At 40.8% G+C, this 13,520-nt stretch overlaps 2 protein-coding genes across 3 annotated transcripts; one reads left to right on the top strand and one right to left on the bottom strand.

Annotated features, from left to right (window-relative positions):
* Nucleotides 1–373: 373 nt before the first annotated feature.
* Nucleotides 374–4,209, bottom strand: LOC106570595 (protein SET). The gene is made up of 8 exons (XM_014143052.2): nt 3,928–4,209; nt 2,934–2,991; nt 2,695–2,837; nt 2,419–2,522; nt 2,231–2,344; nt 1,919–2,089; nt 1,407–1,535; nt 374–1,268 (listed from the first exon to the last, which is right to left on the bottom strand). The coding sequence occupies exons 1-8, from the start codon at nt 3,995–3,997 to the stop codon at nt 1,248–1,250; spliced, it is 810 nt and encodes a 269-aa protein (XP_013998527.1). The 5' UTR covers nt 3,998–4,209; the 3' UTR covers nt 374–1,247.
* uap1l1 (UDP-N-acetylglucosamine pyrophosphorylase 1 like 1) lies at nt 3,198–12,903 on the top strand. 2 transcript variants are annotated; one of them, XM_014143007.2, is made up of 9 exons: nt 3,198–3,320; nt 7,878–8,082; nt 8,318–8,493; nt 9,302–9,474; nt 9,653–9,846; nt 10,131–10,271; nt 10,513–10,698; nt 10,905–10,971; nt 11,733–12,903. In XM_014143007.2, exons 1-9 carry the CDS (start codon nt 3,269–3,271, stop codon nt 11,820–11,822), a joined length of 1,284 nt encoding a protein of 427 aa, XP_013998482.1. In that variant the 5' UTR covers nt 3,198–3,268; the 3' UTR covers nt 11,823–12,903. The 2 variants fall into 2 exon arrangements, with proteins under 2 accessions (XP_013998482.1, XP_013998475.1); XM_014143000.2 differs by lacking the exon at nt 3,198–3,320 and adding an exon at nt 4,642–4,940.
* The last annotated feature ends 617 nt before the right edge of the window (nt 12,904–13,520 follow it).

Raw genomic sequence — 13,520 nt, 5'->3', positions numbered from 1 at the left:
CTTTTTTTCCTCAAGCATTTGTGGTAGAATTCTTGCCTGCCAAGCAGGGGAAGGGCATGTTTATTTGAAGTATTTGGAATATACAGAATGCATTTCTGTGAGTAGACAAAAAGTTAGTGGTCCCATTGAATATGAATGACCCATCATTCAATCATAGATAGGGGCTTTATAAAAAAAAAAGGAAAGAAAGACTTGATTTAACAGTTATGGTGACTGGCTGTTGTGACTACAGAACAAGAATGGATGACCTTGAAAAGCTGATGATCAGTAGAAGGCTCTCCAGACAGTAACAATTCTTTCCCCATCAGCCTAAATTAGATATTTTACTCCCACAACACACATTGTGTCAAAACAGTTCAGAAACTACCCCAAACACTTGTGTATACATTTATTGTAACAAAGCAACTGGTACACTTAAATGTTAATGTGAACAGTTTTCCAGTGGAAAAGGTGGAGATCACTAGTATATCCTATGAGATTCTATAGGGACTTTACTTTTTTCTTAAATAACCTGTTAATTAGCCAAGCTCAAAATTACAAGAATACATTTTTTGGGTTTTGTTTTTATTAAAAATGTAATTTTCAAACCTCACGGGTGTCTGTAAAACATTACAATGAAAAGTCAATCAACATAAACCCAAATGTTGAGGTGTCAAATGCCCACTTACCCCACCAAACCCCATTTAACTGTCTACAATAATAACCGTGTCATACCAAGATATCAACCCCAAAACATTTACAATCGCTGACAGGAACAAGCCGGTGCTTTCCGTTAGTACAACGCATGACGAAGAAAATGTGTCAACTCCAGAAGACCCCCCCCCCCAAACTCTGCATTAAAGAAAATGTAGAAAATAAAATGTGGCCAGGGATGCTAAGTTATCACTGCACCATTGCTTATCTTTATTCAACTCACAAGTTAACAGAAACCTTATTTATCATACATATAAATTGCTATTCGACTTTATTTTAGTCTAAGATGACGTGCAGAATGCTTGTACTTTTCTTTTATTGGTCTTCATGGACATGTGTAGTTTTATGACACGCGAGACGGCAGAGTTTTCTGATCTGGGAATTTACTCGTCTTCAGACATGGTATGGACAGGCGGAAGCTTGTGGAACAGGAGACAGAGCACAAAATAATACAAAAATAAAATGAAAACAAAGCTTCTTGCTCCTAAGCGTTGAAGGATGATTAGAGGGAAAGAATGGGCAAAGGTATAGGTTGGAATATGTCCTTTTCTGCCTTAATCATCCTCGCCGTCATCCTGTAGAAAAGAGATACACGTTTAACCCCATGCCTGTAAAGACGAACATTTCAGACAAGTGGCAGTCTACCAACAATTTCTTTTATAACGTTGACAATATTGTCCAAACAAGTCCGGAGTGAATGAACTCTACCATACCTCCCCATCTTCTCCTTCCTCATCATCATCTTCCTCTCCTTCATCCTCATCTCCTTCCTCATCGATGTCCTCCAAGCCCTCTTCCTCATCGTCCTCACCTTCCCCTTCCTCATCATCCATGTCAGGGACCTTGTCGAGTTGAGATGTTATATGAATACGAGTTCCCAAACATAATGCCAGCATGAGACGATTTACAGTCCAGAATCTAGGCATCCAGTTGAGATGTCTAGGTGGTTGGATATGGTTTAGTCATGTTCCGTAGAACCCTATGGTTATACAACAGGTCTGAAAGTGTCCCCGGGAACAGCCCTTAGAAAAAAATCTTGCGATTTCACCTTTTACAGAGCCACTTTGGTCTAACCCTATGGCCGTAATGCCAAGATATTTTGGATAATTGTAAGAAACACACAGAATACTCTACCAGAGTAAGACTAGGCTGACACCAATTCAAAAATGTTTAGCACACCACGGGCAGTCAACAAAGAACTATGGACAAAAGCATGGAATCATACCAGGTAATACTGCAATGGGTTTGGCCAGATGTCATCCTTAACGACCTCTCCTAGTTCGTCTGCCCCTGCATCGGAGTGATCTGTGAACCAGGTGAAGAAGCTCTCTGGTTCTTCGTGTTGCCTCTTCTTACCAGCTTTGTTCGGCGTTTGGCCGGCACGCTTTGTCAGGTCCTGTGAGAGGGGACAAATGAATAAAAACAGCAACGCCATGCATTTTGCTTTTCTCCAGCATGATGCCACAAGACAGGACTTGAAATATAAAAAAAGACTACATATAAGAGACACTGTAAAAATTGAGATGTGTAAACATACCTTTCCAGCCTTCCATTTGATTTCAGTTGACTTTGAAGATGGGTCCCCACTTTCATTCAAGTGAAACTCTTTGGAGAGGATTTTGTTCTCAAAGTACGGGTTCTCATCAAAGTACTGAAAAAAACAATCTGGTTAATTTACGCACCATTTTGTTTGAAATGCACAATCCAAAAAAGACAAATACTTACAAAATCTATTCTGTAACCCGACTTGATGTCCTCAAACTCAGTCACCTCCACTCTGGTAAGGTAATGAAGTGCCTCCTCATCCTCCTCACCAAGAAGGGCTGAAACTGAGAACAAGAATACATTTACATAGAAAGTTTGTCACTGAACAACAGTTTGTATATCAATCCCTTAAATCCGACTGATGGAAACATTTGTCAGGTGCAGAATCCCACCATGTACAATTCCTCAAGAAAAGAACATGAACTAGTAAAATAAGAGCATAATATCTGAACTTACCTTGTGGGTGGTTGACGAATGTAGTGACCCAGAAGTTTGGGATTTTAGCTATGAGGTCTGACCGCTTCTGGAAGAATGGCTGGCGTAACTTATTGTACTTCTGCTCTACTTTTAAAATTTCCTCACTGGCCTGTTCGTTCAATCTACAGGGAAGAGAATTGTGCAACACAATTTGATGAGATTGATAAGGTAAAAGGTCAGTCTTATAAACCACAAACGTTTCAGGATAATTAGCTCACCTGTCAATTTCATTTTGTACTTCGTCAATGTGTTCAATAGCTTCTTGTTGCTCTTTTTCTGAAAGATTAAATTTGTGTTAATTTTTTAAAACAAATTAATGAAATTGGATGGGCATGTAGAACATATTGATGGTAAAAATGAAGACATGGTAAAGAACCAACGTAAACAACGTATAGTACACGAAGACTTGCGCATTGGGTACCCAAGCTAAGCATTCCACCATCTTTTGTAGTAACGATTAGCTCTCAAGCTATGGAGTAAGAGGCTCTCTAGCTAAGCTAGCAAAAGTACTCTGATGCAGCTTCCTGCTGTTTCTCAAGGCCGCGTGGTTTGAATGAAGTGGCCGCCGCACGCTGGGGATTGGCTTCGCCCCTCACAGACAGACGGTTGGTATTACAGCCGACTATTAGTGTCTTACTAGTGCAATATTTTTGCAGTAATCTATAAATCTGTGTCGACCCTAGTGCTGCATTTTGTTCGTTTACGATGGCAAGTAAGTACTTCTACGCGTGGGTGCAAACCGCGATGGCGGAGCAACAATGAATGTTGGGCCTCACGCAAACAAATGTTAGCTTCCTAGCCAGCTTAGCTGCCGCATTTGTTAGTCTACTAACTAGCTGGCTATTTCGCAAACAACGTTAGTTAACAAAACATGTGTAAGGTACTTAACCTTAAGAAGTTACTTTAATTTGGAAGTACACGCGAATTACTCCCAAACCTGCGTGGCACAATGAGCTTGTGCAAGGCACAACATGGCCTCCCAACGACGTTGTAGCATAGTTGGCTAGCCAGTTAGCGAGCAAGTTCTGTTCTCACTACTAGTCCTGCGCGAGACATCACATTTCACCGTTGGCTAAAGCCTCCATCAAATAAGTACATCGTTTCGGACTAACTAAAGTGTGTTCGCTTAACCAAAAGTATACGCCATGGTAACAGTTTTGCAATATAAAAACAACTATAAATTGCGTTGTATAGGAGGCCGCCATTTCTTACCGGAGGTCTCGTCCGCTCCATCATGATTAGAGTTCTCCTTTCTAACGACTTTCGCCGACGAGGCTGCCATGATTTTCGAACACCGTAGATGTTTGCGTCAGAATATATATTCCCTGTTGTTTAGACTTCTCCTCGGGGAAGAGAAAGGTGAAGTTCCACCTTGAATGGTGGAGAGTGCAAATAAAGCGTGTCGTGAACGAGAGAGGCTTTGCTCATGCACACACTCTCCTCTTCTCGCGCCCGCCGGAACGCGCATCCCCCATAAACACATAAAAACTCCTCCCCCAACAGAACGGGTTCGCCGTGTTGAAATCGAATACTTTAAACATGCATCCTTCTTTCGTTGGCGCGATCAAACGATTTCCACTCGAAGTAGTGTTTCTATTTCTCCGGGGCTGCAGTTGGATACTGTAGTCATTGTCCCGTGTTTGTAATATGGCAAGCTAACCACTGAAAGAAAACCGCATCTAAAACGAAAATGTTTCTTCATATTTTGATGAATACGCAGCTGTGTGGTTTTGCTTTGCCCAGCCACAGGCAGCAACTCAAATGTAATCACAAGACAGCCTTTGTGTATTTTGCTCTTTCCTCCTGAGTCCTGCACTAGTCACGAGTTCCTGACGAAGGGAGTAACAAACCGAAGATAGACCAAGTCAAACTAATCTTTACCACTGCTGTGTAACATGGTATAGGTTAACGTCTTTCTTCTGAATATTAGGTCGTGAAAATGCTTTCATTTGAGGAAATAAAATCTTCTTTAGAACATGCAGGACAGTCTCATGTTCTGCAATTTTGGTCTGAACTTTCTGAGGATGACAAAAGCACATTTATGGTTGAGTTGTCTCAGTTGGACTTCAATGAATTGCGGGAACACTGTGAACGGGCGGCGGAGTCTGCTAAAGCTGATCATTCCGCAACAGCGGCGGACCAGCAAATTGAGCCAGTATCTTCAGAATTCATCGGGAGCATTCGGAAGAGTGATCACACCGCCTTAACTGGCTGGGAAAATGAAGGTAGGCTACTGTATTCTCGATATGAGAAAAGTAAACACTCAACTAGCTAATTTGAAGTGAAATCAGGAATTGCCAATAACGAAGTAATCCCCGCCTCGGGATGGTGCTGGAGAAAATGTAACCTCTTAAATTCATAGACAGCGATATGGGATGCAATATACCATATAAAACGTATAGTTTTAAGCATGTTTTAAATCTATACAGTGGTTTTTTAATGTAATTATTTGTTATACAATGTTTAGAAACATTACTCCATTACTACTCCAATGTTTAGAAACATTACTCCATTTTAGAAACATTGGAGTAGGTATCCAAGCGTTTCAAGAGCGTTGGGCCAGTAACCGAAAGGTTGCCGGTTCGATTCCTCGTGCTGGATAGGTGCAACATCTGTTGACGTGCTCTTGAGCATGGCACGTCATCCTAATTGCTCCTGTAATCGCCAAATACAACAGGTAGACTTTACCGTGAAATGCTATTGTACGAGCCCTTAACCAACAATGCAGTTCAAGAAATAGAGTTAGGAAAATATTTACTAAATAAACTGAAGTAAAAAATAAACACAATAAAATAACTTACGAGTCTATATATTGGTACAGAGTCAATGTGCGGGTGTACAGGTTAGTCGAGGTAATTTGTACATGTAGGTAAGGGTAAAGTGACTGCATAGATAATAAACAGCAAGTAGCAGCAGTGTAAAAACAAATAGTCTGGTTGGCCATTTGATGAATTGTTCAGCAGTCTTATGGCTTGGGTGTAGAAACTGTTAAGGAGCCTTTTGGACCCAGACTTGGCGCTCTGGTACCGCTTGCCGTGCGGTAGCAGAGAGAACTGTCTATGACTTGGGTAACTGGAGTAGTTGACAATTTTTTGGGCCTTCCTCTGACACCGCCTAGTATATAGGTCCTGGATGGCAGGAAGCATGGCCCCAGTGATGGGCCGTATGCACTACCCTCTGTAGCGCCTTACGGTTGATGCCGAGCAGTTGCCATACAAGGCAGTGATACAACCGGCCACGATGCTCTCGATGGTGCAGCTGTATAACCTTTTGAAGGATCTGGGGACCCATACCAAATCTTTTCACTCTCCTGGGGGAAAAGGTGTTGTCGTGCCCTCTTCACAACTGTCTTGGTGTGTTTGGACTAGAGGTCGACCGATTAATCGGAATGGCCGATTAATTATGGCCGATTTCAAGTTTTCATAACATTCGGAAATCGGTATTTTTGGTCACTGATTTGGGTGGTTTTTATTTTTTTATTATTTATTTTTTTTACACACCTTTATTTAACTAGGCAAGTCAGTTAAGAACACATTCTTATTTTCAATGACGGCCTAGGAACGGTGGGTTAACTGCCTTGTTCAAGGGCAGAACGACAGATTTTTACCTTGTTAGTCCAACGCTCTAATCACCTGCCTTACATTGCACTCCACGAGGAGCCTGCCTGTTACGCGAGGGCAGCAAGAAGCCAAGGTAAGTTGCTAGCTAGCATTAAACTTATAAAAAATAATCAATGTTCACATAATCACTAGTTAACTACACATGGTTGGTGATATTACTAGTTTATCTAGCGTGTCCTGCGTTGCATATAATCGAATCGGTGCCTGTTAATTTCTCATCGAATCACAGCCTACTTCGCCAAACGGGTGATGATTTAGCACTGTCGTTGCACCTAACCATAAACATCAATGCCTTTCTTTAAAATCAATACACAAGTATATATTTTTAAACCTGCATATTTAGTTAATATTGCCTGCTAACATGAGTTTCTTATAATTAGGGAAATTGTGTCACTTCTCTTGCGTTTCGTGCAAGCAGTCAGGGTATATGCAGCAGTTTGGGCCACCTGGCTTTTTGCAAACTGTGTGAAGTCCATTTATTCCTAACAAAGACCGTAATTAATTTGCCAGAATTGTACATAATTATGACATAACATTGAAGGTTGTACAATGTAACAGGAATATTTAGACTTATGGATGCCACCCGTTAGATAAAATACGGACCGGTTTATAGCGGACCGGTTTAAGTTTATAGCCTACTGCTCAAAGAGGGTAGCCTCATGAACCATCCTGATCTCACAAACTTACATATGTGAGATCAGGGTGGTTCGTACGAGGCTACAAAGAGGGGTGGGCTATCATCTGATCATAGCGAATGTAGATTATGTAAATCCGATAGCTAGTTAGCTACACTGTTGAAACAATTCCAACTAGTCTTTACTTGTGATTGGAGTTCATTCTGCTGCTGACATCTGCCTCTTAGGCTTACTAACAAACAGTCGAATTGAAGCCTTCCCTTGCAACTCAAATGGAAGCCACTTCTACACTACCGTTCAGCGCTGGTTGCTTCCCACTGGGCACAGACGTCAATTCAACATCTACGTCGTTGAATTGAAATGGCGTGGAAACAACGTTTATTCAACCAGTGTGTGTCCAGTAGCTTCTGCCTGCAGGACGAGTGTAGGTGCCAGCGCTCATGGGGTCAGTGAAGTGGGGGAGGGGGAATTTTCCAAGAAATTAGCTAGTTTGATGGGAAATACATTTAAATAACAAGAGAGAAAACAATGAAAAAATGTAATGATTAAAAAAACTCTCTCATAGGAGGGCAAAAGGGCAGGTGCTCAGGCACCCTTAGACCTCTATCTGTGCATGTGCCTGGGTCCCACTCTCATTTGAATGTATGGCAATTACACTTACATTTTGATCAAGCATAGGTCTGGGATTCCCAAAATGTCTATTTTTTTGTTGTAATGGTAAATGAGGACTGTCAGGCCACTGTAGTGCACCAACATAGCTTACTCTATAAAACCACAGCAAATGCAAATGTTGATACTAACACCTGTTTGGTGAATGTCAGTGTCAACCTTGTTTCTTTGGTTTGTCTGTGCTCTGTCATGGTGCTGTAATGATTGTTTTGTTTCCTCTGGTATTGTCCTTTTACAGGGTTTTTGCAAATTTCCCAGAACAGAGTGGCTGTGCTGCTGTTGGCTGGTGGCCAGGGGACCCGTCTTGGGGTTCCATACCCCAAAGGGATGTACAATGTGGGTCTCCCGAGCAGCAAAACTCTGTATCAAATCCAGGCAGAGCGCATCTGCAAAATACAGGAGCTGGCGAATGCAAAGCATGGATCAAAGTGCACAGTACCATGGTGAGATCTCATGGTGGTCAATTGACTGCTCTCATTTTATGAGCTGGCACAATTTCAATTCAGTGCAATATGTGTAGAATCAGATTCATTTCCAAACACATGATCAAAACACTTAAACTGCAGATCACACAATACTATATTTGCAAACTTCAAAGTTCTCAATTTGACTGAGCGTTCCTTTTCTCTGACATTGGTTTTCCTCTTGTGCTCTATGCTACTGTTCTGCCATCATCAGGTACATCATGACCAGTGAGTTTACCCTGGATCCTACCAAGAAGTTCTTCCAGGAGAATAAGTACTTTGGTCTGGATCCCTCTGACGTGGTCATGTTCGAGCAAAGGATGATCCCTGCTGTGACCTTTGATGGAAAGGTCATCCTACAGGACAAAGGGAAGATAGCTATGGCCCCAGGTAAGAAAATGGCATGGAGTGGGTTGGCAGATTAAAGTGAAGTTTCTGTTAAATCAGGAATATGTAACTTTTTGGGCAACCTGACCAAATTCATATAGAAATGTGAGTTACAGATCTGTCATTCTCGTTGAAAGCAAGTCTAAGAAGCAGTAGGCTATTTCTATGCTTCTCGTTCTTAATTTTTCGTTTTTCATCTTTTACTTTCGGTTTTGTACACCAGTTTCAAACAGCTGAAAATACAATATTTTTGGTTATGGAAAACATTTCACGGCAGTTTAGATGGTATAATGAGTCTCTACTCCCCTCAAACTCAACTCTGGACCTCGGAAGCCAGTTCCACTGCATTTTTTCATTGTTCCCATTTAATCAGCGACTGCTTTAGACTTGGGACACCAGGTGTGTGAAATTAATTATTAGGTAGAGCAGGAAACCAGCATGCTCCGGACCTTGTAGGGTAAGAATACTCCTGCTCTACACAATGACTGCTTGTTTTGTCACATAAACTGAAATTAGGCTAACTATTAGAATTTGAACAATCAGGAAATGGCATATTCTCATTCACCCCTTTAGATTTGTGTGTATTAGGTAGTTGTTGGGGAATTGTTAGATTACTTGTTAGATATTACTGCACTGTTGGAACTAGAAGCACAAGCATTTCGCTACACCCACAATAACATCTGCTAACCATGTGTATGTGACCAATACAATTTGATTTGATTTCTGCACATTGCATCTTTAATGCAATTTAGTTGATAGGGGCAGTGCATATGAATCCATGTTTCTCTTTTCCGTCTCTCTAACCTTTTAGATGGAAACGGTGGCCTGTACCGAGCTCTGGTGGATAACAAGGTACTTGAGAACATGGAGAAGAGGGGTGTGGAGTACCTCCACGTCTACTGTGTAGACAACATCCTGGTCAAAATGGCCGACCCCATCTTCATTGGTTTCTGCGTGAGCAAAGGAGCAGACTGCGGTGCCAAGGTAAACGAAAGGCAATCATCACACCCACAGTGTAATCATGCGGGCATGTTTTCCTGATCCACACTTATTAGGTTGTATACTTGTTATAACTTGGTCACATGCATGTTATTTATATTCACATTTGGTTCTACGTTCTTAAGATTTCAAATATTATGACAGTTGACATGACTATTTCCAGGTAGTTGAGAAGGCGTACCCAGCGGAGCCGGTGGGCGTGGTGTGCAAGGTGAAGGGGGTGTACCAGGTGGTGGAGTACAGCGAGCTCCGCCCAGAGACGGCCGAGCAGCGAGACCCAAGAGGAGAGCTGGTGTACAGCGCAGGAAACATCTGCAACCACTTCTTCACACGGCCCTTCCTCAACGAAGTGGCACAGTGAGTGAGAGGAAGAGATGTATACTGTAATAGGGCAAAAATAAAACCACTATGTACAAGTCATGTGCACAAGAAGAAGAAAAAAATGAAAACAATTCTTACTGAAAGTAATGGTTGAATAAATTAAATTAACATTCATTTCTGGAATGGAATGAGTTGAAATTACATGGACCCCACTCCTGCACAAATTTGCACACGGTCACATTGCTGATACAACTGTCTGGGCAAAACCAACTTGTGATAACAGTTTGTAATGTCTTCCATTCGTCCACCTATCTCCTCAGGAAGTTTCAGGGCCAGCTGAAGCAGCATGTGGCACTTAAGAAAGTCCCTTTTGTGGACAGAGAAGGAAACCTGGTGAAACCCACCACGCCCAATGGCATCAAAATGGAGAAGTTTGTTTTTGATGTCTTTCAGTTTTCAAGGTGAAATTCAAATTTTGTGACACCTTTTGCATTAGACATTTTTTTTTTACAGTTTCCAATATTTAAATGATATTCTAGGCAATTTTACTAATGTTACATAGTAACCATAAATTCACTGCTTATTTTACCAAAATGATTGCTTATTTAAACAATGTAATATTAATGCATGTAAAATATTTTGCTACTGAATGACATTCTCCAGCACACCAAATATGAGACATTTTCCTCCTGACATTGGCAGGAAATTTGTGGCATTTGAGGTTCTGAGAGAGGAAGAATTCTCGCCATTGAAAAATGCTGATGGGGCACCTCTGGACACTCCTACCACAGCCAGACAATCCTTACTGGCACAGCACTACCGCTGGGCGATGGCTGCAGGAGCCAGCTTCCTGGATGCCCAAGGGAAAGCCCTACCTCCTAGACCCAGGTGGGAGTGAGCGCTACTCTACATAAAATATGGGGATCTCAATGGGGATTAGAGGGTGGGTGTGTGCACGTGTGCACTTATCTCACCAATAAATCACAGTTGGGATTATATAAATTGCAGACATCTTTTATTTTTTCCCTATATGTTCTGTCTAGCACCTGAAAAATTGGGATAATGATCTATTTCCTTTTTCACATTCTTGTTAGGGTGACACGGGATGAAGACCCACCAGTTGTCTGTGAGATCTCCCCGCTGGTGTCTTTCTTCGGAGAGGTGAGGCCACAACAACAGTTCCTACGTGATGTCACTTCCTGCCCTTATTTCCTCCTATTGGAGTCTCCTAACAATATGACCATTAATATTTCATCTGCAGGGTCCAGTGTTGAGTTTCTCTGTAAGGTTACATTAGACTGAGCAGTTACTTCACCACTCTAATATTGTTAATGTGCACTCATAGCAAATTAGGAAAGTGGTCTGTTTTATTCTTGTCCTCAAGAAGATATCCACTGGCACTTTCCCATGAGAGTGTGGGGGGGGGGTTTACTCTAAATGCACACTTTCAAATAAATCCTCCCATTGAAGTCAATGGGAGACTTGGACCAATTAATTTTTTTTAGCTAAGTGCGTGGATCTCAACTTTTAAAAAACTTGCACTTATATGAGGGAAATGTCAGCTCGAAGTATGGGAGGAGTTAGTGTGAATAGATAATGCAAATCATTACAAGGACACCTATCGCATTATGGTCCCCTCTCACAGACTCGTCAGTCTAAACTGCTCAGTCAAGTATGGCAGACTCATCCATATATTTATATATTCTTATTCCATTCCTTTACTTAGATTTGTGTGTATTAAGTAGTTGTTGTGGAATTATTAGATTACATGTTAGATATTGCTGCACTGTCGGAACTAGAAGCACAAGCATTTCGCTACACTTGCACTAACATCTGCTAGCCATGTGGATGTGACCAATAACATTTGATTTGACTAAAGCTGCTCTCTCCATATCTGCTCTCTTCATGTCTGTCTCCCCCAGGGTTTGGAGCAGCTGCTGGGACAGAAGGTCCTGACGACCCCCTTCCTTCTGGATGAGAACAGGGCAAAAGAACTCCTCCAGGCCCAGTAGCTAGCTCTACAGTACACTGTTCCCATCAGATGGGCTTACCTCTTGAGCAGTTGGGTCTGTTGATATGAGATGCTCATTCCTTGGCTGAATTTCAAAATGGAGCCCTTTGTTGCCCCTAATGGCATGTTTCTCATAACCAGGGTTGGGTAGGTTACTTTCTAAGTGTAATCCGTAACAATTTTTGGATTACCCAAAATCAGTACTGTAATCTGATGACTTTCCCCTTAAGAGACAGAAGAAGACAAAGGATACATCAAATGCATTTGGTGTGCCGTTATAGTGGTCTCTGACTTGTGGTCAGACTCGCTCAGGTGGAACAAACTTTAACTTGTGCCTTTTTCAATGCTTAATTGAATGTAATTGAGAAAACCGAAAGGTGTCAATGTATCCTTTCTGAATTTAAAAGTAATCGAAGAAGAAATCATTTAGTTTTTCAAAAGTATCTGTAATCTGATAACAATATTTTAGCTGGTAATTTAACTGATTACAGTTGGTTTTTTGGTAATCAGATTAACTGATTACATGTAGAAGTAATCAGTTACTATAAAAACCATGCTCATAACTATCTGGTCCTTTCAGATTTTCATGAAATGTTGAGGAAAGGGGACTAAGGGTCTGTTTGGAATTCAGCACCAGAGCACAAAGATGCATTGGCAATTACAAGGGAATTTTTGTATCCACATTTTTTTCATCCAAACATGCTCATTACAATGTTGTCCCATTCTCTTCCATGATCTATTGCTTAAAAGGAAACGCATTATTCTAGCACTTTAAGACACATTGTGTTTATCTTCTGATTATACACATTTCAGTTCATTTTATGGACTTCATTTAAACGGGATACACATTTCTGTATGCATTTGGAAAAGTGAAATGGTCTAAAAGTTATTGATAAAGCAAAACTCAAGTACTGTAATCATGATACCTTAATACCAAGGAACTAATATAAAACATCGGATTATAGTTTTACTTTATGATACACTTTGAGGAAATGAATTGACCTTTTTTTACCCTGTTTGTATAATGTGTCAAATGTTAATGATCAAAGCAACTGCAAATTATAAAGCTTTTCTATACCCCAGCCTTTCTGTATGAAACACATCTTTTCTTTTATACATTTTTCTTTACCTCTGGTTTTCAGTAGGTACCACAGCCAAGAAGTCAAAATTGGCTATGTTGTAAAAATGAATGAAAACAAAAAAATGTTGGTCTTAATTTAAGGTTAGACATTAAGTTAGGATCGGGTTAAGATTAGGTTTTAAATAAAATTTGAAGAACATAAATTGTAGAACTGTTTTATGACTTTGTGGCTGTGACAACCCTCCCCTTTGGATCATCATAATTCAGTCGAAAATGAGTCAATATTGCCATCCAATGGTAACATAACGCTTAACGTGATTCAGTTTCCATCCAGTACAGTACACAGATTTTTAGTTTGTTGCAACGTTCATATGCCACTCGGAAATAACAACTATCTGACTGAACAAGTCAGGGTAAAAGTTGTTTCCCCATATTCCAACTCGTAATTATGTTTTTGAGTGTCATAAATGAACTGTTTTGGCCTCGGAATATCTTTATATGGCCCGTTGTTAGATAGCACTTGAATACCAAACTAATTTCCCAGTCAGCGTTCTGGAATTCCGAGAGGACATTAATTCAGCAACAATCTATGTATACGATGTCATAATGTACCACGTG

The sequence above is a fragment of the Salmo salar genome, chromosome ssa01, assembly GCF_905237065.1.
Source record: "Salmo salar chromosome ssa01, Ssal_v3.1, whole genome shotgun sequence".
NCBI lineage: Eukaryota > Metazoa > Chordata > Actinopteri > Salmoniformes > Salmonidae > Salmo > Salmo salar.
The sequence above is the reverse complement of the archived record's forward strand: the minus strand, read 5'-3'. Positions and strand labels throughout refer to the sequence as shown.

What these genes read in the sequence shown, in the direction of transcription:
- LOC106570595 (XM_014143052.2), bottom strand. Translation starts at nt 3,997, where the DNA reads ATGGCAGCCTCGTCGGCGAAAGTCGTTAGAAAGGAGAACTCTAATCAT. An exon ending in TGGAGCGGACGAGACCTCCG is followed by an intron (nt 2,992 to 3,927) that starts GTAAGAAATGGC and finishes TTAATCTTTCAG; the next exon opens with AAAAAGAGCAACAAGAAGCT. An exon ending in ACCCATTGCAGTATTACCTG is followed by an intron (nt 1,536 to 1,918) that starts GTATGATTCCAT and finishes CAACTCGACAAG; the next exon opens with GTCCCTGACATGGATGATGA.
- uap1l1 (XM_014143000.2), top strand. Translation starts at nt 4,655, where the DNA reads ATGCTTTCATTTGAGGAAATAAAATCTTCTTTAGAACATGCAGGACAG. An exon ending in GCCCTACCTCCTAGACCCAG is followed by an intron (nt 10,699 to 10,904) that starts GTGGGAGTGAGC and finishes CATTCTTGTTAG; the next exon opens with GGTGACACGGGATGAAGACC. An exon ending in TGGTGTCTTTCTTCGGAGAG is followed by an intron (nt 10,972 to 11,732) that starts GTGAGGCCACAA and finishes TGTCTCCCCCAG; the next exon opens with GGTTTGGAGCAGCTGCTGGG.